The sequence below is a fragment of the Hibiscus syriacus genome, unplaced genomic scaffold (genome assembly GCF_006381635.1).
Source record: "Hibiscus syriacus cultivar Baekdansim isolate YM2019G1 unplaced genomic scaffold, ASM638163v2 tig00005459_pilon, whole genome shotgun sequence".
Classification (NCBI taxonomy): Eukaryota; Viridiplantae; Streptophyta; class Magnoliopsida; order Malvales; family Malvaceae; genus Hibiscus; species Hibiscus syriacus.
This window is the reverse complement of record NW_024062058.1, coordinates 1,834,824-1,858,476: the sequence shown is the minus strand read 5'-3', so window position 1 is coordinate 1,858,476 and position 23,653 is coordinate 1,834,824. Positions and strand designations below refer to the sequence as shown.

Here is a 23,653-nt window from a genome sequence, read left to right as displayed (position 1 = left end):
TAACTTGTTGATCAGAACTCTGGACATTACTTCACAATAGATGCTACTCTTAAAAAAAACTCATCTCACTTCGATTTTCGATGTGTTAAAGAATTTAATATCATTATTCATTATAGAATATTGAGAGATCTCATATAAATAATAATAATTATTGTTCATTAGAAGGAATAATAGCAGAAGACATGCAACCCCATTACCAATTATAATAGGTTTACAAGTTTAGATGGTGAGGACAGCATCAATAATGCCATTTCTTTCATAAAAGAAAACATGGAAATGAAGATCCATTAAAAGGGACTATGGAAAGGTTAGTATTTCACTAGTTTTAGTCTAGGGAAGCATGTTCAAGTTTTTGACTCAAAAGAAGACCTACTTACCAAACATGATTCCAAACATATTATATGTGCATGAAACATCTAATACATTCATATCCATGAATCAGAATAGTCCCTCTACTAATGTTACCCTAAACAGTTTGAATCCACATATTTAACAACAATTGATACCTGCGACCCAAGGCTCTTGGCAGTAGGAACATGAGATCAATGCATAGCGCCGTCAGTTTGATCATCGCAACTTCCACGAGGCAGTAGCTATTTTCTTAAAATCATGAGGTGCATTCTGAATAAGTTTGTTTAGAGCACTAACATTCAACTTCAAACTACCCACCTTAAGACTCTTATTCTCCTTCTCTGATTTTATGGAAGCATGTCTCTCTTGTAATTGTGTAATCTCCTTTTTGATCTCTTCCATCTCTTCATCGAATTTAGATACCTCCTTTGTATTCTCAATTATCTCCCTTTCAGCAATTTGTCTCTCCTCTAGATGCTGATTATGTCTTTCTTTAAGTGAAACTAGATTATCCAAGCGGTGCCGAAGCAGAGTGACATCAAATCCATGTTTTTCCAAGTCACTAAGACTTTCCAAAATGCTGTCAAATGTATCTCTAGGTTCATCAAAGTGCAACGTGGATATCTTCTCAAACAAACTAGCATAGGATACCATGATACCAATTGCTGATCCTTCACGAAACTCCTCTCTGTTTTCAGCCAAAGGTAGAAAATGTGGCTTTTGAGGCACAATTTGGAAAACATCCATAGATTCAATTGTTCTCCATACAGGTGATCTTTTCACAAAAGGCAAACTCTGATCATTAACCAATGGACTTCTGCCACTCACATCAATTTCAAGAGATTCAATTGGCACATCAACCAATCCTTTTTCCCCACACCATCCGTTGACAAGCCTAGCAGAGGAGGGTCCTAGAAAAAGATGATGCTAAAAATGTCATAAATATAAAAGCCAAGTGACAGTCTACATTTATGTACGCACTAAGTGAGAGGCAAATGAAATCAGAAAATAAACGACATTCATAAATCTGAAGACACATCTTACTTGATTCTTCATCACCTGAAGTGTGCACTCCTCCTATCCAAGTTGACAGAGGTTGATCCTCATCAGCCAAATCGGAAATCCCAGAAGCCACCATGTGAACCTCTTTTGTTTTGTAATCATCACTTGTCCTTCCTCTAGAATCTTCAGTGGCTATACAATTAACAGATAGGATGTTAATTTACAATATATATAAGGTAAGCATAAGTTGCAAAAGATAGCATATTTACATCAAGTCAGGCAAAAGACAGCATAAGAAACAAGAAGAAAAAGTTGTGGGTACATGCATAACCTGTCTTCTCGTCATCACCCTCCCCTCCCCCAGCCCCCATGCAACAAAAATATCACCTTCTTTCATATGAATCACTAGCCAAAACCCTTTTTCATGGAAATTGCTCCCATTACACCTACTACTCTTCCATCAATTAGCACACTACTTGGAAAAATCATTTATGAAAATGAAAACTGCTGGTTACTTCCAATTATGTAAATCAATAGTTCAAGTCTCACTCAAAGGTAGGGCATTTCCCATTTTTATAGGAACTTCTGTACCAGAAAAAATGCTATCTCCAATTATAGCCCCTCTGGGTCTGGGATGTAAAATATCTCTTCTCACCATCCCCCTAGTGTACAAATACACTTGGGTTAAAACATTGGAAGTGCTTAACCAAATGCTACCAAGAGAGCCTTATATAGAAGTTCTATATTTTCCTCGAGGCTTTTTAGTAACAATGACAAACCAAGAACTTAAACACCCCCATGTACATGACACTTTCACCTCTTTATGTTTTGACAAACCAGACAAGCCAAGAACTTAAACACCCCCATGTACATGACACTTTCACCTCTTTATGTTTTGACAAACCAGCTTCATCACTCGTATAATCTTTTACAGCTTTTTTCATCAGTAAACCCTCCAGCTCCATTTTGCTCCTTACCAACCAATCATAATTCGCATTGACAGATTTGCATATACCCATCAAAAAGCTGAAGCTTAAGTTTTATATACCAGCATAAGAAGCCTTTGGACTTGTAACTACTGATCTACCAGGTCCTCCCCTCTTCCTTTTCAGATCGCTGGTTCCAACTTTATGTTCCTTTGTTTCCTATATAAGAGCAATACTTAAAACTACTAATAAAGGAAAACAGATATAGGAACACAGATCAATAAAGGGGATTCCCATTCCATGTTTGATAACATTTTAAGATACAAGACACCGTCCAGGGATAAGCCTCGAGAAAATTTTCTATTCTAAAAAAAATGAGCTAACACCCAAAAGTTATCACTTCATTAGGCATTATATATAAAACAACATTAGATATACTCTGAAAGTTTAAAGACAACCTTGTTCCCATTAAGAATTTGAGGCATTTCAAATTTAAAAGCTTATATTGGTAACTTTCTCCGAGCCAGAGACTAATATGAATTTTTTGCGTACCACGTTCTGATTTCTCATTGAATCATTTACATTAATCTTTTGATCCCCCATTACCTTCAGAGGTTCCTCACTTGGAATCTGAAGGGAATTATCAGCCTGTAAAGTCTTTGTGAATGCTGTTAATCCTATGACGATGGTCATTTCAGCTTCTTTTGTTTTAATCTCCCCTTCATTAGCTTCAGCAATCCATGTAGTTCCATCCTTGCCTGAAATATGAAATACACATTATTTTTTAAGCAATATATCAAACTGATGCACATGTACCAACGGGTATATGTACCTCCTGTTGGAACTTGTGGGCCTTTACTCGGGGACTTTCTAGCTTTGACATTCGTTTTCACAAGGTTATTTGCCGTACCTTCAGCTGAACCAGCTTTCTGCCTCTTACTTGTCTGCATCAGTAAGGGGAAATGCAGGTGAAATAAAGGTAGCAGAGACGGTGCTGATCAGTAATATTGACCGACATAGCTAACAAATCTGAAGTGACGATACTCGATGAGCATTACCCAGTTAGAATGGTGATGTCAACAGAAAAGGTAGTCATTTGAAGCAGTTTGCTGCAAAGCAAGTGGGGCACATTGAATATCCCAGTTGAAAAACAAGTTTGCTTAACCCTTAACAACCCACTGAGCAGTAACAACTATGTCAAGCAGGCCAATTTGTTTGATGTAAGCATAATTGCTTTTAGTTATTATGATTTAAAAGCGGTAAGCTAATTTTTAATTCTTTGTGAATAACTTGGCTTTCGAGGTTACAGTTGAGGGCACACATGATTTTCTAGCATATTTTAGAACAAAATATACTCTAAACACAGTTCCAGAAGCTGTGTGGTTCAAGGCAAGGCAAGGCAAGTCAGGGAAGCAATACAGATACCAAGCAGTAGTAAAGTACACCATATTTTAAAGTGATATTTTTATCAATTTCTCATCATCAAATAATAATAAACTAAAATGTCCAAAAGAAACAATGGAGGAAATGAAAAAGATCTGACACTATTAGCATGAACAATGAAACTCCAAAAGAATAAATCTAACTCACATTTATTGCTCCTGTTGTCGGGCTCTCAATCTTAGGACAATGCTCGTCTCCAGCCACAGCTTTTTTGGAGGATTTAGCACCTTTACCACCAGTCCTTGGAGTGCCTTCTTTACACAATGTTTCACTATGTATGGCTTTTAACTTACTGCCTCTGACTGATACCGGTGTCTCTACTGCACTTACTTCAGTTAGCTTTTTTGAAGGCCGTGAGCGCGAAGTGTAACCATCTGATGTTTCCGGTTTGACCTTCTTCCTGCTTGTGTTCAAAGCATTGTTTTCATCAGTGGAAGTTGACTTCTTCACAGCATTCTTGTTCATCTTTTTCAAAGGAGTCATATATTCAGTTTTTTCTTTTGTGGACAAGGAACTTTCAAGTTCTCCAGCCACCTTGCTGTTTTGGGTACAGAGAGCAATTCCTATCTGCTCTTGCTCATCAGACGCAACTATGACTTCCTGAAACACAAAGCTTATTGCTTAAGATACCAATAGTCAAATGCCATCCGCACTTGCATGCAACTGAAGTCCTGAAATAAATACAACAAAGTACTTGCAAAACACCTAAGGAATTGTGGTACATACATTTAAGGGATTCAACACACCAACTATTTGCATGTAAAGTTTGAGCAGATTTTAAAGCAAAGTGAAATGATAATCCACAACATATCAATCTAGAGGAAGTTGAAATAAGCATAGTAGAGGAGATAAGACATAAAAACTAAGCATTTTCCAAACTGGAAATAGTTTAGAGCATCACTGAAATGAACAGAAACAAACTTAGATACAACCAAAAAAGCACCATTTCAAATATTTATTTCCTTTTAGTATGATTAAAAGATAGTACTGGACCTATGTGCAGTACTACAAACAGAACATAAACAGCTCATTTAATTTTAAAAAGGGAATATAATGGAGATTAGTACATATCCCACCAAAAAGATATAGGAGAAATTCCTTGGATTTACTAAACCATTTGCCATCAATCCATTCAACGTTCAGCCTGATATCAGAGTGGCAGAATTCCTTGTCCTCATTTCCATGCTTAAAAAAAGACATTGTACCTTTTTCCGGTAAGAACTTTGGTAATTACTCCACTTCGCCAACCGAAGTTATACCTTGCATCCACTCTTTCCAGCAGTTCATAACTTATATCTGCGTATCGAGGAGTGGGTCTGATATGGAGGGAATCTACAACTTTTAGTGTCCCAGACTCATCATGAGTGCTAGAGTTCTGATACTTCACCAGGAAAGTATTATCCTCATTTTCTTTTACGACTAGTGCAGGGTACCAAATATCGCGTAGGTTTTCATTGTCAATATTTACCTCCACAGCTCTCCCCGAGCTAAAAACGGAGCCTGTTGATTGCTTTAGAACACATAATTTTTTTCAAAGAAAAAAATTAAACCACTCGCATGGTATCGAATGTCAATCAGGCTGAACAATCTTCAATTCCTCAAATGACTAAAAAGAAGAGACAACATACTAGTACATTTTATTTTTTATTTTGAGGGGGGGGGGGGAGGATGCCAAGAGATGAAATTTTTGCAAATACACACAGAAAAAACAATATATGAAGTTGACATATGTTAAATCTGACATAGCAGAGAAAGAAATATATTCATTTTAATCCAGCATGCATCATTCAGGAAATTACAAAGTTTCTTGCAGAACAAACTAAATTTACATAACGAAAATTAACAGAACTACGACAAAAGAAACATAGAAAGTAAATCACATATATGAGCTTTTAGCATAAGTCATGAAAGCATAATTCAAAGAGCAAAATTTCATCGTAAAAAGCTACATGCAATGAGATTCGCAATATTAACACTGAAAAAAAATCCTAAAATAAATGAACCTCAGAAATTAACATTTTCCTCAAAAATAAGAACACAGAAACTCAACTCCCAAATCCAAAATAAAACCCCCAATAGAACTGAAAATGAGAAAAGAAAAGAAGGGGGGGGGAGTGTTACCACATACATGCTTTTCTGGTCGAACCAATTTGCCATCGATTCAGTCCCAGTGAACCCTCTTCAATGACATCAGGTGGATTATCAAAGTAAACCCTATATTTCGACTTTTCGAGAACCTTCCTCACAACCCCAGTCCACCAAACGTCTCTGTATCTAGCGTCGACGACGTCGTTTACTTCAAACTGCTGAGCACTCCCCTTCTCATTAGGCAGCAAAGGGCGTATATAAGAGGGGTCAACATATTCCGTCAAAGGGGAGGAGCCGTCATCGGCTAGCAGAGTCTCGTATCTAACCAAGGCCTTCTTGCGCTTCTTGGAAGTGGATTTGGGGGGGTTGACGATTGTGGCGGAGTACCAAGCGCCTCGGAAGCCTTCTTCGTTGCTGCTCACTTCCACTGGGGTCCCCTTGATGAAGAGTGGTTGTTGTTGTTCTTGGAGTGGGTCAGTATAAGTAGAAGGGTTCACCAGGGTGGGTGGGTGGGTTAAGGGGTGAAGCTAGTGCGGGAAACGACGTCGGGTATTGTTGAACTCGAGTATTGTTCGAATTTAGAAAGTTTAAAATTAGGCTTAACTCGACTCGAAAACTCGTGAGTTAAAAATTATCAAGTTCAACTCGAACTCAAAATATAATATTGAAACTCGACTCAAATATGAAAAAGGCTCGAACTCAAAAAAAATTCAGGAGCTCGATTGAAGCTCAAGACTTGAGCTCAATTTTGAGTTCAATTTTGAGTTTGATTCATGCTCAAACTCGATTCAAACTCGAACTCAAATTTGAACCTACAAAATTTTTATATTACGTTTAAAAATATATAAATAATTTTTCCTTTAATCAACCATCACCAATACATTATGAATGTATGAACTATAAAAAATCTAAAAAATAAAAAATACAATTACAAGAAATTTAAGATAATTAATATAAAAAATTATAGTTGTAACATCCTAAATACCGGATTAATAATTTAAGTGTAAGATTTTAAAATTTCAATTATCAAAGTAAATAAATTGAAAAGTTGAGAGATTTAATGGAAATATTTCATGTATGATGAATTAGCAAATAATGAGAAGTTAAGAGGGCAAATGAGTCTTTTATCAAGGAAATAATTAAATATGGATATTGAGTTATTTTATAAACCCACGTGGGGCTTATGTAGGAAACAAATGTTTCTGAATTTCTCTCATTTCTTCTTTCTTTTTCCTTCATCTTTTTCTTCTCTTAAACGTGAAGACCCAAGCTCAAGTTAAGAATTTGAACCTTGGTCGTTTCTTTGATTTTTAGTTTGTAAAAAGTTTGGATGTTATATAAGCTAAAGGCAAGCTTATATGACATTAAAACAACAAGATAAATGTTTTAGATAAAGATTTGAGAAATGGGTTTTTAGATGAAATTTTGATATGGGTGAGTTTTTGAAGTTTGAATAAGATTTTTGACTTGTCAAGAGGTTAATTAAGGTATATGGGGTGTTATAATTGATTAATAGCATGTTTGAAATTTGGGTATGATTCTTAGTTTTAAGAATTTGAATGAAGTATGGGAGATTTTAAAGTGTTGAAATGATAGAAGTTAGTTAAAATGGTTGTAGTTAAGTTTGGTGGTATGAAAGGAACTTTGTATGAGAAAATTTAGTGAAGAGTTGATGATTTTCAAGTTTGAACAATAAAATTACGGATTATGCAGAGGGAACCGATACCCCTGGGGGGGAATCGATTCCCCCTAAAGGAAAAGTTGAAGTTGGGTTTATTAAATTCGTTTAAGCCATTAGTATCAAGTTATAAGGTTTAGACTTTTGATAATTGTCTCGGAAATTATGTTTATGTAGATATCGAGCCTAAACGAGTTTCGGAACAAGTGACAAGTAAGAACGATTGAGGGATTAAAACAATTAAGAAAGAGATAAGTTCTAGAATTGGTTCAAATCCAGCAAGGCTAAGGTGAGTGCATATTATAAGTATAATATAATGGAATAAGAGTTATGATAAGTCTAATTCCTATGTTGATTTTTATAGTACAATAGTTATGAACATGCATACATGATAATTATTATGATACATGCATAAGGTATATATGTTCATATGATTTGATAAATGATAGATGTGGATAGATTCAAATGCACATGTGATATGATAAGTGATATGAGCTGTGTGATCACAAGAGAAATGACATGAGCACATGAACATATGCAACATAAGAATAATGCCCATAGTATATGATATGAGAGATATAGGTATAGTTGGCATGCCAAGAGTCGAGGGTCTCATAGGTCCTTTGGGACAATACAGTGGTCCTTCGGGACAAATTTCATATGCCACTCAGTGGGACTTATACGAGCTGTGATGACAGCAATAGTGCACAACCTCAATGTACTCGAATGCCTTGAGTTCTCAGTAATGTACATGGGCTTATAAAATGTTATCAAAGGTAATTACATTATTATTGTTATATGTTACCATGTTATTATCGTTTACATTGAATTACACGTGACATGATTGAATGGATAAATTGCATGTTCATATTCATAAGGAATGCATAATTATTATATTTATATGCCTCACTAAGTCTATGACTTAGCGTGTAAGTGATTTACACGTAGGTACTAAGAACAAGAAGAGCAGAAATAGAAGTGGCAAAGACAACACCATTACTAGAAAGATCAGATCAGAAGTAAACAATAAAATATGTATTTTGATTGTATAAAGTATGTTGGCATGTAAGAAATGTAATAATTTGTTAGTTACAAACACTCTGATCGACTTTTCTAATGTTTTTAACGTATTTAAGTGAATGAAAATGTATAGTAATGAATGGTTAAATTTTTATGAGTTTTACGTACATTTTACGGAAGTATTGTAGCAGTAATGTAGCAGGGGAATCAGTTCCCTATTTGTAATCTAAAAATTTTGTGTAATCAGTACTGTAGCATATTACTGTTCACGGTACTGTTCATACAGTATAATATTGTTCATAAATACATTTTTATCTCAAAATTTTATACCGAATATAATTTAATAATATATTATCATATTTTCTTAAAATAAGTTCAAATGTTTTGTTATTTGATAAACACATTGTTTTAAAAAGGCAATGTGACATCTCGGACTCGTATTCTGGTCGGGTACGAATTGAGGGTGTTACAATAGTTGCTTGTTAAGTTTACTTGCAAAAAAATAATACAAAAAATGATAGCAATAAGTTGAACTTACTTACAAAATATGGTAGCAATATGTAAGTTTACTTACAAAAAATTGCAACAAGTCTAAGTTTACAAAAGATGATAGATGCATGTCCAAATTCACAAAAAATGATAGCAACATATCCAAACTTCCATACATAGCACCTATCAGAAAGAATAAAATTAAATTATTCTATAAAAAAGCATGAAATCATTCTAAATATGGAGTAAAAGAATATAAGATTAACAAATTCAAATATTAAACCTTTTAATTTGTCACATTATTGATTCTTTCGAAGGTATTGATATAATAATTTCTTTCGGTTGTTTGTCATCATGCTGCAATAATTTAAAAAAATAAGTCTACATATGTTTAAAAAAGTAAACAAACTTTGTTATAAGAAAATACATTTACCTTATTATTTCTTTTCACTCCATAAAGGGATCTACACCAATCACCAAAACACATAAACATTTGAACTATTTCTGAAGTAAGAAAAGACCTATAAGGATCTATTACACGACTTCCAGCACTAAATGTGACCTCAGAAGCCACAGTAGTAATAGGAATATCCAATACATTTATTGTTATCCTAGATAAAATGCGAAATTTGTTTGACTTCTCATTCCACCAAGCAATGACATCAAATTTCCCATCTTGACTAAAGATGCACCTCTCATCCAAATATGAATTAAATTTAGACTTCACACGTGGTACAGATGTTTCCCCACTAAAAACGTCTTGCAAAAGCTTATACAAATCACCAGATGTAACATCACCTCCATGAACATCCATAGAAAATGCATGTTCTTCACTTTCTTCCACATTACAATATGAAGAATACATCGTCAAATTTTCATCAAAAAGTTGATACATGATGTCTTTGACCTTACTAATGTTCTCCCTAACTAAAAGTGATGGAAACATTTTGGGAAATGTAATTTTTACCGCCCTCATTTTCAGTCAGGATCCAATACTAAATATATTGCATTAACAAATTGCATTCACCCCAATACTTGTGAAACCTCTCTTTCATGTTATCAACCATATTCTTAACAAAATCATCAGTAAACTCAAATTTTGAATCCAACAACACTTTAATTCTTTACACCTCCCCAAGAAACATGTTAGAAGTTGGATATTCAGAGCCTGATATAATGTTAGTAGTGGCTTTAAACACTTTCAAAATTTCAAGCAGTTTTTCAATTTTTCTCCACTCATCATCGTCAAGAGAATGCTTATAATAATGATCATGCAAAGCATATCTAGGGAATACCTTTATGAACTTGATAGCACAATCCAACATGCCATATGTAGAATTCCAACGTGTCTTTTGCATTCAAGAATCAATTTTCGGTCTTGCACATTGTATTGACTAACAAGTTCACCAAATCGTTTGAGTCGTGCATCACTTGCATTCAAGAAGTCAACTGTGTCATGAACTTTTTCAATGATGCTTTGCACTTGTTGGAGACCATGTTGTACCATTATGTTAAGAATATGCGCACAACAACGAACATGCAATATTTTTCCACTGCAAAGAAGTCTTCCATTTATTGCAAAATTGTCCTTCAATATCTTAATACAAGAATCATTTGTTGATGCATTATCCACTGAAATTATGAAAACCTATAAAAAAAACAAATAAAAATATTTTAGTATTATATAATCATAACAAAAAGACAAATACTACTAATTAATAAGTATATTAAAATAAAAATAATATAAGCACACTTACTTGTCTTCAATTTCTCACTCCTTTAAACATGTTAAAATGCAATCAGCAATATTAGCACCTTTTCTTGGAGGCGGCAAATTAACAAAATTGAGTACCCGCTTTTGAAGCTTTCAATCAAGATCCACAAAATGAGCTGTTAGAACCATGTATTCAATTTTTTGTGGCTTAGATTTCCACAAATTTGTAGTCAAGCTAATTCGATCCGCTTTTTTCAACAAAGCTTTTAACTTTTTCTTCTCAAACTCATAAACTTTGAATGAGTCATTTCTTATAGTAACTCGAGAAACACTAGTCCATTGTGACATTCTTCGTTTTATCATCAAATTAAATCCTTCCTCCTCCACAATACTAAAAGGATGTTCATGCACTGTGATCCAATGAGCTATAGCCTCTCTCATGTTCAACATGTCAATTTTACCATCATGTAAAGCACTAACAAATCCAGATTGATTCGTATCAATGCTTGAATTAGACGGTAATAAATTAATTAACTGTTGTTTCTTAAAGAATATTGACTTCTTTATGCAAGTATCCAAATGTCGTTTCAAATGAGAATTGCTCTTAGATTTCAAGACAAAAAGAGGATGTTTGCAATACTTACACCTTACTTTACATTGTTCGTTTATGATTTCAGGTTCTAAGAAATCATTCCACACCTTTGATCTTCTTGGTCTCTTAAAGGCTTGGAAAGGATTTTCAACCTCAACTTCTTTTGTTGTGGTGTCAACAGCAGGTTCAGAAGCTTCTATATTGCACTCTTCTTCTTCATTAAGAACATTATCTCTGTTATGTTCATCATCAACATTCATTAAAAACTCTTCAACTCTTGAAACACCAATGGGTGTTGAAGAACTTTGTGGTTCACTAGACATCTAAAAAAACAAATGACAATATAAATAAAAATTTAAAGGAATATTTATTTAAAGATAAACAAACTCATAATAAATAATAAAAAATAATAAATATTTTTTTTAATCGAACCTCATTATACAAACCAACTTAATCATAATTTCGCTTAATCATTTCTAGGTATTCGTAACATAAACATACAATTTAGTTTTAATCTTTACATGCTTAGTAATTTATGCTAATTATTATTATTTTGATGGTTCATTGATTCTGAATTTAGTATTTAAAGGGTTACAGCGAATAGGCTTAGCTTTACAAATAACATTTCCTTTATTTCTATTTAAACCTCAAACTAAACTCTACAAATAATGTTTATTTTGTTCCTATTTAGTTGTCCCAAGCCTCAATCTAATAATATTTGTACATACCTCCATTTATATAATAATATTTTACCACTGTAAACAATGAATCCTAAAAAAATAAGTTATATTTTGTAGAACTGAAAATTGGGGTTTCCAAATGAAGACAACCACAAACGACGATTGATCATAGAGACCTACGAGTGAATACGACGATAAGCTATTGCCAATACTCTAACCCATCAATGAAGAATTTAAAAAAGAAGACTAAGAGAGATAAGAGTTTAAACCCTAAAAATTAAAAAAAAAGAAGAGAGAAATAAGACGGTGATTAAAAACGGTTGGCAAATGACAGTAACGACGACCAACTATTAATGGTCGCTACCACTTCCGATGAAAGCTTGAAAACAAAAAGTTCATAGTGAGTTCAAGGTTGCGTGAAGCGTGATATTCTAACTACTGAATATTGTTGCTGTTTGAAACTTTGAATCATAAAGCTCTAATAAAAAGTTGAAAAAAAATCAACTTAATTTAAAAAAATTAAAATTTGAGTATAGTTGTATTATAGAATTTTTAATATATTTTTAAAATTTTATAATTATCAATAATGTATTTTTAATAATGTAAATTTAAAAAATATAAAATTATAATATAACATTTTTTTCGAGTAGCTCGCGAGCTTTTCGAGTCGAGTATTAAGTAGCTGATTTTAGTTCGTTAAGAATTCGAGTCGAATTCAAGCTCGAGTCAAGTTCATTCGATTCGAGTATTGATCGAGCTTTGACCGAGTCGATCTCGAATAGCTCGCGATCTATCTCGTCTCATTTACATCCTTACTAGAAGTTACGAGGGCAGGAAATGAACTTTAAGCCATTGGGGTTTTCCGGTATTTTATGTGCTCTTTTCACTTTGATTCCAGTCTAACAGCTACAGTTAATTTGCTAGTGGCCATCTCCGGATTTTCCATCATTTTTTAAGAATTTCAAATAATTAAATAAGTAAATTTTATATTTAAGGTGGGTTCGTTTTATTGTTATCGATTTAAATTTTTTATTTATTTTGTTGTTGTTTAATTTAAGTAAAAATAATTATAACTTACGAAAAAAAGGCCAATCTTTATAAAATAATTTTTTATGTAGTTTTCGTGAATTATTTCCCCGATTCGTTCATTATTTTTATCAATTTATAGTGGAGTGAATAATATAATTTATTATAATTAAATAGCAATTATTTTTCAAAAATTATAATTCAATTTACAAGATTCATTTTTTGAAATATGCCTTTAATGAAACAAATATATTTCAGCCTAAATTGATGATTATTAAAAGTAATAAAACAGGGTATTCTTACAATGACCAAAATCACAAATTAGCATACTCGTGTTGAAAAAAACACACAGAACCCTACGGTTTCTAGCTGTATTCCAATTCAAGCATACAACATCATGTGACTATCAAGTATCAAATCAAGATGGAAATCTGAACCCTTTAGGCTTCGATTAAAAATTGAAGTGACATTAAGAGACATAATATTTAGAATCCAGCAATGACAATTGCAACTGCCACAATAGCAGCTTGTTCAGATGATACATGCCCATGCAGCCATACGTGACTCACCTATTCTTTTTTGCTTCAGCAAGAACCAGCAGAATAAAACAATAGACCGGTGAAGAACTCGAGATGATCCAGCAAGCCTATACGCAAATAAAAGAAGGGAAAATCACATGATAAACAGCAGTAAAATGTTCCAAAGAAAAAATTATGCACCTCAGCATCTTTCCGCTCTTGGTGTTTTGTTTGAGAGAGGACCATTGAGAAAGCACGCTTGCGTTCAATCTCCTCATGTTGATACATGCAGGGTCAGTTAAATGTTTTTCATACTCCTCATGTCTGTTTCTGATAACATCAACAGACTGCACCACACCAGACAAACAGACAAACATGCTCAATTGCATGAACAAACAAATGCATAAAAGCAAAATGATAAAGGAAAATAGATATAGCATCAAGTAGTTTGTAATAAATATAGACAGGCAAAAGAATATAAAAAAACTATGCACACCTTGTTATACTTAGCGAAGGAATAATCCCCTGTCGGTGGAGAGCCATTTACGACTCTCACCTGAAAGGAATAAGAGATACTTAAGACCTTTAAAAATACACACTTACTTAAGGGGAAGTTTTATCTAGAAACAGAGATTTTACCCAGTGGTAAAGTTGCAAGTCACCCTTTCGGGCAGAGCTTGTGAAAGGAAGCCACTGTCATGTGATCTGAAGAGAATTTAAAAAATAATTAAGAAGCCAACCTTAAACCATAGCATGGACCGCCATTTGACAGTTGCCTGCACTACTCTTTTCTTGTTTGAACAAAACTCCCAAGAGTTCAAGACGTGCAAAGTTAGATCCATGAAACTCAATTTTAATCTTTTATTCATCAAACACACAAACACACATATACATGTATCTATGTATGTATAGAGTCTGCATCCCAATCTACTTTATTTAGTTCAATAAACTACTATGAATAAAACTTTTATGTTCATTTAATAAACGAATGAACACAAACAAATGTATGCTCGATTTGTTTATGTTCAGTTGAATATAGAGTGATTTTTTAAGTTCATTGAAAGCTCGATTGTTTATTCTTTTATAACTCGTTTACCGAATCGTCTATGAGGAGAAATATGTATAATAAGAGGGAGTGGAAAGCAATAAAGCATAGCGAGCAACATTAATCTTGAGCATCTTGGACCAGTGATCAACATGGTTTAACTGCATTGATTGCGAAGACACGACTCTTATATACGACAAGAGAAGGGACTTGTTGGAAGCAATAGCATATCAGCACAGAGTAGAGCGAACCTTCATGCAAAATCAAATTCCTTCTATTCGAGAGGTTCCACGGTAAGATCAGAGGCAGGTTACAATTTGTGCAGTCAAGCATGACATGAAATTAAAAAATAATTACACTCTACAAATCAAACATATCTAAAGATTTAAAATTTATTATAATTATGCTAATTCACATTTATTGTCTAAACAATAAATGTCAAGTACACCATTCTTACCAAGCATGAAAAGATCACGAACATTATTTTTACATATTAGCTTTGATCTCATTCCAACACGAAGTTCATCCAAGCATGATAAGATCACAAACGTTATTTTTCCATATGTTTAGGTGACAATTATAATTTACAGGTTTTATTGAGAATATCTAATTATATTCTTCAATTTTTAAGAATATAAGTGATCAATGTCAATATCTTATCTATAATTATCTTTTAGGGTAGACACATATATATTAACAATTTAAATTTTGTGTGTGAAGTGGGTACAAACAAAATAATCATTGCTAACGTAAGCGGTGACAGCATTGGTGATAGAAAAAGAAGTCCTTGAACAGCATTGGTGATAGAAAAAGAAGTCCTTGAACAGGAAAATTCGATTCCCCCCCCCCCCACTCAAACGTTTACTTGGTAGACTTCACACGGCTGCTGTATTTCATTTGTGAATGATAATTGGTATGCCATAATAAATATTAGAGTCAATTATAAAATATTTTATTTTCAAGTAAATTAATGCGTACTTATTTATTTAACATACGAGCTAAACAGAAATAAATATTTTTTAATAATTTAAAATAATTATAAGATAATATTTATCTTGAATCTTTCTTAACCATTAACGACACATATTTTTTTATCTCTTTATTAATTTACATTCGATTCTACTATTAATTGTTGATCTGATAGCTATAAAAGGGTAAAATAAATTCAGTCTCCATATTTAAATTTTGTATCTATTTGACTCTAAATCTTAAAGAAATATTTTTAATTAAACAATATAGTTTTATAACCATCTACATTTATAACTTTTTTAAGGGTAAAACGATGACCATTGTAAACATAGAGGACTAAAAATTATTTTGCGTCTTTTCATCTGTCGGGTTAACAATTAACGATGAAATTTAATAAAAACTAGGAGAGAGATCAAGATTTTCAAATAAAAATAGAATATGTACTCAATTTCATAAAAATACAGTATGAAGATAAAATATAAATATTAAAGTAATATAAGGACCACTGAAAAATTTAAACCTTTATTTTTATTTTGGCATGATATCAAAACTCACCCTTAACATTGTCTAAATAATCTTTTTGACCTCAATTCAAACCTTCAACGTTTTTATTTTAAAAAAGATGATCATTGTCTCGAATAGAAATGATTAGTTGACCAATAATCAATACTAATTGTTGATATGTATTTTCACGTATGTTTAATTTTTGATGTGACATATATTAATCATAAAAGGTGATGACGTAATATTTATTACGTCAATAAATAATTACATGCGCAAACATCACATTAGCAACGGACATTAATAATTAACCTTTGGTAAATTCTATTTAATTTTTTATTGTGATTAAAACTAAAATATTGAGAGTTAAAATACTTTAAAAAAAATAATTATTTATTTTAAATACTAGGGACGAGTTTTGATATTATTCCTTTTTATTTTTGAAGTTCGTAGGGTGTGAAAGCGAAGGGACGGCGGTGTAGTTAGACTTCAGCGGGGAAGTTTGGTTTATGGCAGTTTTGCTCGAATCCTACCAGATAAATAATTGGGTAAAGTACACAAATGGTACCTTAACTATATAATATTTCTTTATTAAACCTTTCAACTATTAAAAATTATAAAATGATCCTCTGACTATAAAATGTTGCTTTGTTGAGTCTCGACTATTAAAAGTTACAAAATGATCACCCAACTATTCATTATGTTCTAAACTCTCCATTTTCGTTAAAAATTTGACGGTATTCTGAGCTGAATGTTAACCTGTTGACTATGATAGGATAAAACATGATCCTAGAATCTCAAACGACTATAATATCTCAGTCATCATATTAACATCCAGCTTAGACAACCACATATTTTTTTTATGGAAAAGAATGAGTTTGGTATATAATGAATAGTCGGGTGACCATTTTGTAACTTCTAATAGTCGAGTGACTCAACAAAATAACACTCTATAATCAGATGATCATTTTATAACTTTTAATAGCCGAATGACTTAATAAAATAATATCATATAGTTGAGGGACCATTTGTGTACCTTATCCTAAATAATTTTCTTTCCCCCTCAAATTTTAAATAATTTATTAGATGTTTAGTCTTGGTACAAAATAGTATGCCTAATCTAGAACCCCCAAGTTGCATAACACTCACGAGGGCTAATTCTTTTATTAAAGTTAAGATGTGGAAAATGAAAAAAAGAAAATATGAAAATACATATCTACTACATGACAATTGACAACATGGATTGAAACGGATTTTACCATTCTTTTTAGATTTAAAAAATAGGATTTTTTTTCGATAAAAAGATTTAAGTTAGGAGTGGCTCCTCAGTCCAAGCCAGAGCATACCTAAGATCAAGTGGGATTTACATAAGAATTTACAGATTGTCCATCAAGAGTGACGGTGGTAGAATTTGAATTTGAGTTTACAAGCTCAAATTACTGAATTAAATAGGAGTTTTTTTTAAAATATTAATAATTCTACTTTTTAAAAATAGTTTTTTAAAAAATAATTATAAACGTGTGACATTTTTTATTTCTAAATATTTTTAACTACTTTCACAATTTACCTTAAAATATTAAGGGAAAAAACTTTAAGCACTACTTTGATTAGAAAAAATTAAACATATATATTTAACAAAAGATATAGTTTAAATTCTTATTTCAATTAAATTTTATAACTAGATTTAATGAAATCAAAGTATACCTATTTGATTATCAACATAATCAAAATAGTTGATCATTTGAAATTTGATTAAGAATCAGTTCGATCGAATATAAAAATTTTATAGTTATCCGATGATTGTTTATATTGATATATTTGAAGAAAAAAAATCAAAGGAAAAAGGAGCTAGCATAGTTGAGCAATGCAAATGATATTATTTTCATGATATACTGTAATGTTATAGCTCATATGTCAACCTGAATATTGTAGCGTGAAACATTTACATTCCAAAAGTCCTCAGATTTTGTGGTGTTTAACGTTAGATACTCTTACTTGATAGCAAAAAATGGTGAAAATGTTTAAAATACAAGGCTTGATATTATGCTACGTCGGGTATGTTAATTCAAATCATCGTCATAAAGCTGCTGTCTTAGGAACCAAATATTCTCTTCATTCCACACACTCTCCATCGACTCTCCACCATCTATGTTCCATAAATATTCCGAGCGTGAACCCGACCTGGTTTGCAAGCTACACGGGTAGTTCGACACGTCTGATGAAGTGCCAGATAATTCGGGCAAGACACTCGAGTCAACTTGGACCGACCCACTCGTATCTTCATAGCTGATCTGGCTCGTGGTTATGTTGCCGTAGGCGGTGGTGGAGGGTTGACCGGAGGGGGATTCCGATGAAGCACAGATTCTTTCAATTAGACGGGGAATCCAAACGCAACGCATGGCGTCCCTGAAATCTTTGCTGTTAACGTCACATTTAAGCTGCTTTGCCTCTTTCTGGACTCTTGTTCTCCAGTAGTTCTTAATCTCATTGTCGGTCCTCCCAGGCAGTTGTTGTGCGATTTTCGACCATCTTCATCATCAAAACCAGACAACAAGTCAATCACATGTTTGTTGAATTTGAAATAAAAGCAAAAATGGGATTCAAAGTAAAAAAACCTGTTGCCCCATCGATAATGGAGTTGAAGAATCAACAGTTGTTCTTGGAGACTGATGTTCCCACGTCTCACTTCTGGTCTCAAATAGTTTAGCCATCTTAATCTGCAGCTTTTACCGGTTCTTTTTAAACCCGATAAGCGAGCAACCGAATTCCATCGACCTTCACCGTGAAGATTAACATACGCCTTGAGCGTGAAGTCCTCTTCTTCGGTCCACGGACCTTTCCTTACGTCCATCTCTTCTTCACTTTGTGGAGTTTCGGATACGAAACTACTCTCGTAAGCATCCATTTGGAGAAGATGAAGACTTTGGGTTTATTGTTGAAGATATAAAGGATGAACTTACAAGGAATACGAGAGCAGAGAGGATTATATAGAGAGAGCGGCAAAGATGGGGTTGACTACAAAAAGTAAGCAATGATTTCCCTTTATTCTTTTTTATCATGATAAACAAGGGGAGCATGTATGTGACCAAAAGTAGAATTGGCGACTTTTGTGAATTTTCTATTCGGCTTTTGACTCTCTGACTCTTCCATAATCTTTATATTCGTCGCCTACAAGCACAAATTGGACAAAAGATTTGAATTTGAAATATGGAGACCGAGCATTAGTCCACGAGGGAAAAAATGAAGTTTTCTCCAAGGCAAGTTGTCTTTGTTTTATCATTACATACTGCCGTGGTTTGCAGCATGTGAAGATGGTGAAAAAGAGAAGTTTTCTGTTATACTGATTGATGATATGAAATTTATTACGTTACAAAAATTACAGTATCTCTGGGAGAATACATATTTGATAAAATATTTTTGCAGCTTATACAACTTACACCAAGCTAAATGCCGACTGTAGTGTAGATGAAAAACGAGAAGTAATGGTCCTAGTGGAAAATGCTTGGATCTTGTTCCTGGTATCTGAATTTACAGAGAGAAAAGCAAAAGCAGCTTTTAAGATCATAGAAATGACATTAACTGCAGGGGAGAATTAGCTTCCTGCACCAGAGATAATCAATTATGACTGCCATTATGTATAATATAAGCATATAACTCATCACTCTTTAGCATCCTATAACGGCATCGAGACTATTATGATCGGAAATGGCGGAAGTCTTGTACCTTCACGACATTTGGTAAATCCGATGATGTTGGCGATGGCGAGGCTGAAACAAACTCCCACAACTAGGAGATAATCAACTTCAAGTCTCGCCATTGAAAATATCCCAAAGATGGCCCAAGCAACAGCATGAAGAATAACAAATAAGGTAAGAGATAGCCAGGAAACCCTTTTTACTTGCATTCGATTTTTCCTAATGATTACTTGCATTAAGATACAATGTCCACCAAAATAGCCAGGAATCCTTTTGGTTAATGCGGGCTAACGACTGCACAGAGTGGGGAAATATCAAACAAGGGAATTGCAAATCAGCAGATAGGATAACCAAATGTAACCTTAATGTACATAAACAAACCTCTTGGTCAAGGCACTCAAATCTCCACATGCTCTCACTTTTCTCGTTTATTTCATTCCACCACCTTAGCCCGACTAAGATACGGTCGCTAATGTTCTTGACGACCCAAAAATCAAGAGCAGCAAGCACGACGGTGACGACAAAGATAATGACAAAAACTATCGGCAAAGAGTGTCGAAAGGATGTAAAATGCCAAAGCTGAAGCCTGTCAAAATGGGAGACACGAAACGGTTGTACTAGTGGGAAATCAAATCAAGCTATTCTCTGAAACAGCAAAATTATTATAGTGATCACCTTGAAGAGCACGTGGAAGAAGCATGTTTTGGGGTTGGCATAGTTTTCTTCTACGGGCTGTAATCATGTAACAGACATGTACATTGTTGAAAACAAAATCGTAAATTCCAAGAAACCAGAATGTAACAATGATGATTTGAGAAATCAAATGGCATGAAATTTTACGGGGCTTAGATCCATGACAGAGATGAATATTCAACGAAGATTGTGACACTTCTTTCTTCATGAACCTTTCATGGATTATAGAGGAAACAGGGAGAACAAGTCTGTAGGAAGGGTCAGGGCCTATACTAATGGCTCTTCTCGCTCCTATAAAATTTCCCTGTTTCTCGCACGAAACGTTGTTAGTTTTTCGACAAAATGGACCTAGTTGAGGCCTGAGGCCTTTGCTATTATGCTAAGAATAAACCATGCACTAAACCATTCGAAAACCATCTTAGGCCTGAGCCACAGTATTAAAAAAAATTGGGTCTTAACTTCGGTCAAACAACTATTTTATTTCCAAAACAGGACAGGTGAAAGCTGATAGCTTGCTAAATTCTATCCCTTACAACAGTAGTTAGGTTAAACAAATAAGTAAATACAATATATCAATCTATATATATATACACACAGCGATTTACAAAAATTGTTCGGTGCCGTACAACCTTGGTAAGTGAGTGGAGACGAAGTTATTCGTCATAAAGCTGCTGTCTTAAAAACCAAATATTCTCTTCATTCCACACACTCGTCATCGAATCTCCACCATCTGTTACCTCTAATCCAACCCAATCATCGTTATTCCAAGTGTCTGCTAAATTTTCGGAGCACAAACCCGAGCCGTTTTCTAAGCTATACGCGTAGTCTGAAACGCTCATGAGTGGATTGCAACATTCCGCCAGGTCCGAAACGAACGAGACTTGGGCATCCTGGGAGTCTGATGAAGCGCCTGATAACTCCGGCAAGACACTCGGGTCAACTTGGACCAACCCCATTTTTGTATCTGCATGGCTGATTTGACCGGTGACAGTGCTGCTGATACTATCCATGAAAGTAGCAGTGCCGGTGCTGGATGAAGCACCGATTCTTTCAATTAGACGGGGAATCCAAACGCAACGCATGGCGTCCCTGAACTGTTTGCTGTTAACGTCACATTGAAGCTGCTTCGCCAGTTTCTGGACTCTCGTTCTCCAATAATTCTTAATCTCATTGTCGGTCCTTCCAGGCAGTTGTTGTGCGATTTTGGACCATCTTCATCATCAAAACCAGACAACAAGTCAATCAATTACATGTTTGTTGAATCTGAAATGAAAGCCAAAATGGGAGTCAAAAGTAAAAACCTGTTGCCCCATCGAGAATGGAGTTGAAGTATCAGCAGCTGCTCTTGGAGACTAATGTTTCCACGTCTCAGTTCGGGTCGCAAATTGTTCATCCACCTCAATCTGCAGCTTTTGCCGCTTCTCTTTAATCCTATACACATCTATCATGTCAGTATCACGACAAATCATACAGAAAAAAGACTTAAAAACGATGGGGTTTTTAACATTGTATATGGATTAACCTGATAAAACAGCAACTGAATTCCAGCGACCTTCTCCGTGAATATTGACATGTGATTTGAGCATCAAGTCTTCTTCTTCGGTCCATGGACCTTTCCGTACATCCATGTCAGTTTGTGGAGTTTCAGATACTAAACCTCTCTCGTAAATATCCATTTGTGAACTCAGCACTGGTTAATCAAATAAGGGTATGAATCTAAGAGAGATGAGCTTGCTTACTATAGGTTAGTAAGAGTAGATGGGATTTATATAGAGACAGCACTGAGCAGTTAGTATTTTTTTCCCCTCAAAATTAGAACGCGCAACGACTCATTGGTTTCCGATTTGACTTCAAGTTGACCGTCTGACTTTTCTACGTCATTTTTCCACGCACCCAACTTTGCAAAACATTTTTAATATGGAGTACAAAAACGATAGTGTTTCTTTTGGGTAAACTACGTATTTAACATCTAAATTATCAGTTTTGTTATATTTTAGTATCTAAACTTTCAATTTTTTTCATAATTATATCCAACGTTTAGTTTTTATTTCATTTTTAGTATTCTGTCGTTTTAAAATTTAGGCGGTGTTTGTTTTTGCAGAGGTAAAAGGTTTACAGTCTGCGGTCCACATCTGCAGGCATCTGCAGCAGAAGAGGTGGACCAAAAGTCTGCAGTCTGCAAGAAGAAGACTGTTTATTTTTTAACGTATGTAGACTGCTAAAATAAACTGAAATATAAATAAACTGATTTTTTAAACTTAAAAGAGTTTTGCAATACTGAAATTTAAATAATTTTAGTTTTATAATATTGAAATTTAAATAATCCATACAACTACAATAATAATTTTTTTAAAATAAATCAATCCAAAATTTAAAATAAATCAATCCATATTTTAAAATAAATCAATCCATATTTTAAAATAAATCAATCCATATTTTAAAATAAAATTTTCTATATTTTAAAATAAATCAATCCATATTTTAAAATAAATTAATCCATATTTTAAAATAAATCAATCCATATTTTAAAATAAATCAATCTATATTTTAAAATAAATCAATCCATATTTTAAAATAAATTTTCCATATTTTAAAATAAATCAATCCATATTTTAAAATAAAATTTTCCACATTTTAAAATAAATCAATCCATATTTTAAAATAAATTTTAAAATAGATTTAAATAATTTTAATTTCTTTGAAGAGGTTTGAAGACATTTGAAGACATAAAACCATGTCTGCACCAAGAAGACCTCGCGCAGACGTTAGAAGAGCTTTTGTATTCTAAAAACAAACGGTCTGCGAAGCCAAATGTCTGCGCGACGCAGACATAAGAGCTTTGCAGACCTTACACAGTAAAAACAAACACACCTTAATGTGTTTAGTACATAAACTATCATTTTCGGTCATTTTATTACCTAAACTTTCAAAAAAATTTAAAATTTAACGTTAAATTTTGAACGGATACTAAAATAAAATTAAAAAAAAACTTTAAATATGATTTCAATAAAAAAATAAAAGTTAAGATACTAAAACGTATCAAAAGTGATAATTTATACACTAAAAGTAAAATTTACCTTTTTTTTAGGATCATAACGACGACAAGTTGTCTTTGTTTATTATCAGAGATCCTATAGTTTCATCGTGTTAAGCTGCGGTAGGCCTGTAAATGAACTGAACGTTCAACGAACCGTTCATGAATCGTGCGGCGAGAAGTTCGTTT

The 23,653-nt window shown here is 33.5% G+C and overlaps 2 protein-coding genes, 1 long non-coding RNA gene and 1 pseudogene across 4 annotated transcripts; all 4 read right to left on the bottom strand.

The window, feature by feature from the left end:
• Nucleotides 1–405: 405 nt before the first annotated feature.
• Nucleotides 406–9,862, bottom strand: LOC120199467 (annotated as a pseudogene).
• Nucleotides 9,863–13,460: 3,598 nt separating this feature from the next.
• LOC120199628 lies at nt 13,461–14,083 on the bottom strand. Its single transcript, XR_005523473.1, has 3 exons — nt 14,024–14,083; nt 13,729–13,874; nt 13,461–13,655 (listed from the first exon to the last, which is right to left on the bottom strand). It is a non-coding gene; the product is annotated as an uncharacterized LOC120199628 (long non-coding RNA).
• A 3,842-nt stretch (nt 14,084–17,925) lies between these two features.
• On the bottom strand, nt 17,926–22,131 carry LOC120199627 (transcription factor MYB78-like). 2 transcript variants are annotated; one of them, XM_039200661.1, is made up of 4 exons: nt 21,953–22,131; nt 21,732–21,861; nt 21,168–21,642; nt 17,926–18,171 (listed from the first exon to the last, which is right to left on the bottom strand). In XM_039200661.1, exons 1-4 carry the CDS (start codon nt 22,104–22,106, stop codon nt 18,103–18,105), a joined length of 828 nt encoding a protein of 275 aa, XP_039056592.1. In that variant the 5' UTR covers nt 22,107–22,131; the 3' UTR covers nt 17,926–18,102. The 2 variants fall into 2 exon arrangements, with proteins under 2 accessions (XP_039056592.1, XP_039056591.1); XM_039200660.1 differs by lacking the exon at nt 17,926–18,171 and having other exon boundaries at nt 21,084–21,642.
• Nucleotides 19,736–20,460, bottom strand: LOC120199372 (Golgi apparatus membrane protein-like protein ECHIDNA). The gene is made up of 4 exons (XM_039200472.1): nt 20,413–20,460; nt 20,119–20,323; nt 19,968–20,031; nt 19,736–19,809 (listed from the first exon to the last, which is right to left on the bottom strand). The coding sequence occupies exons 1-4, from the start codon at nt 20,451–20,453 to the stop codon at nt 19,736–19,738; spliced, it is 384 nt and encodes a 127-aa protein (XP_039056403.1). The 5' UTR covers nt 20,454–20,460.
• Nucleotides 22,132–23,653: the final 1,522 nt, after the last annotated feature.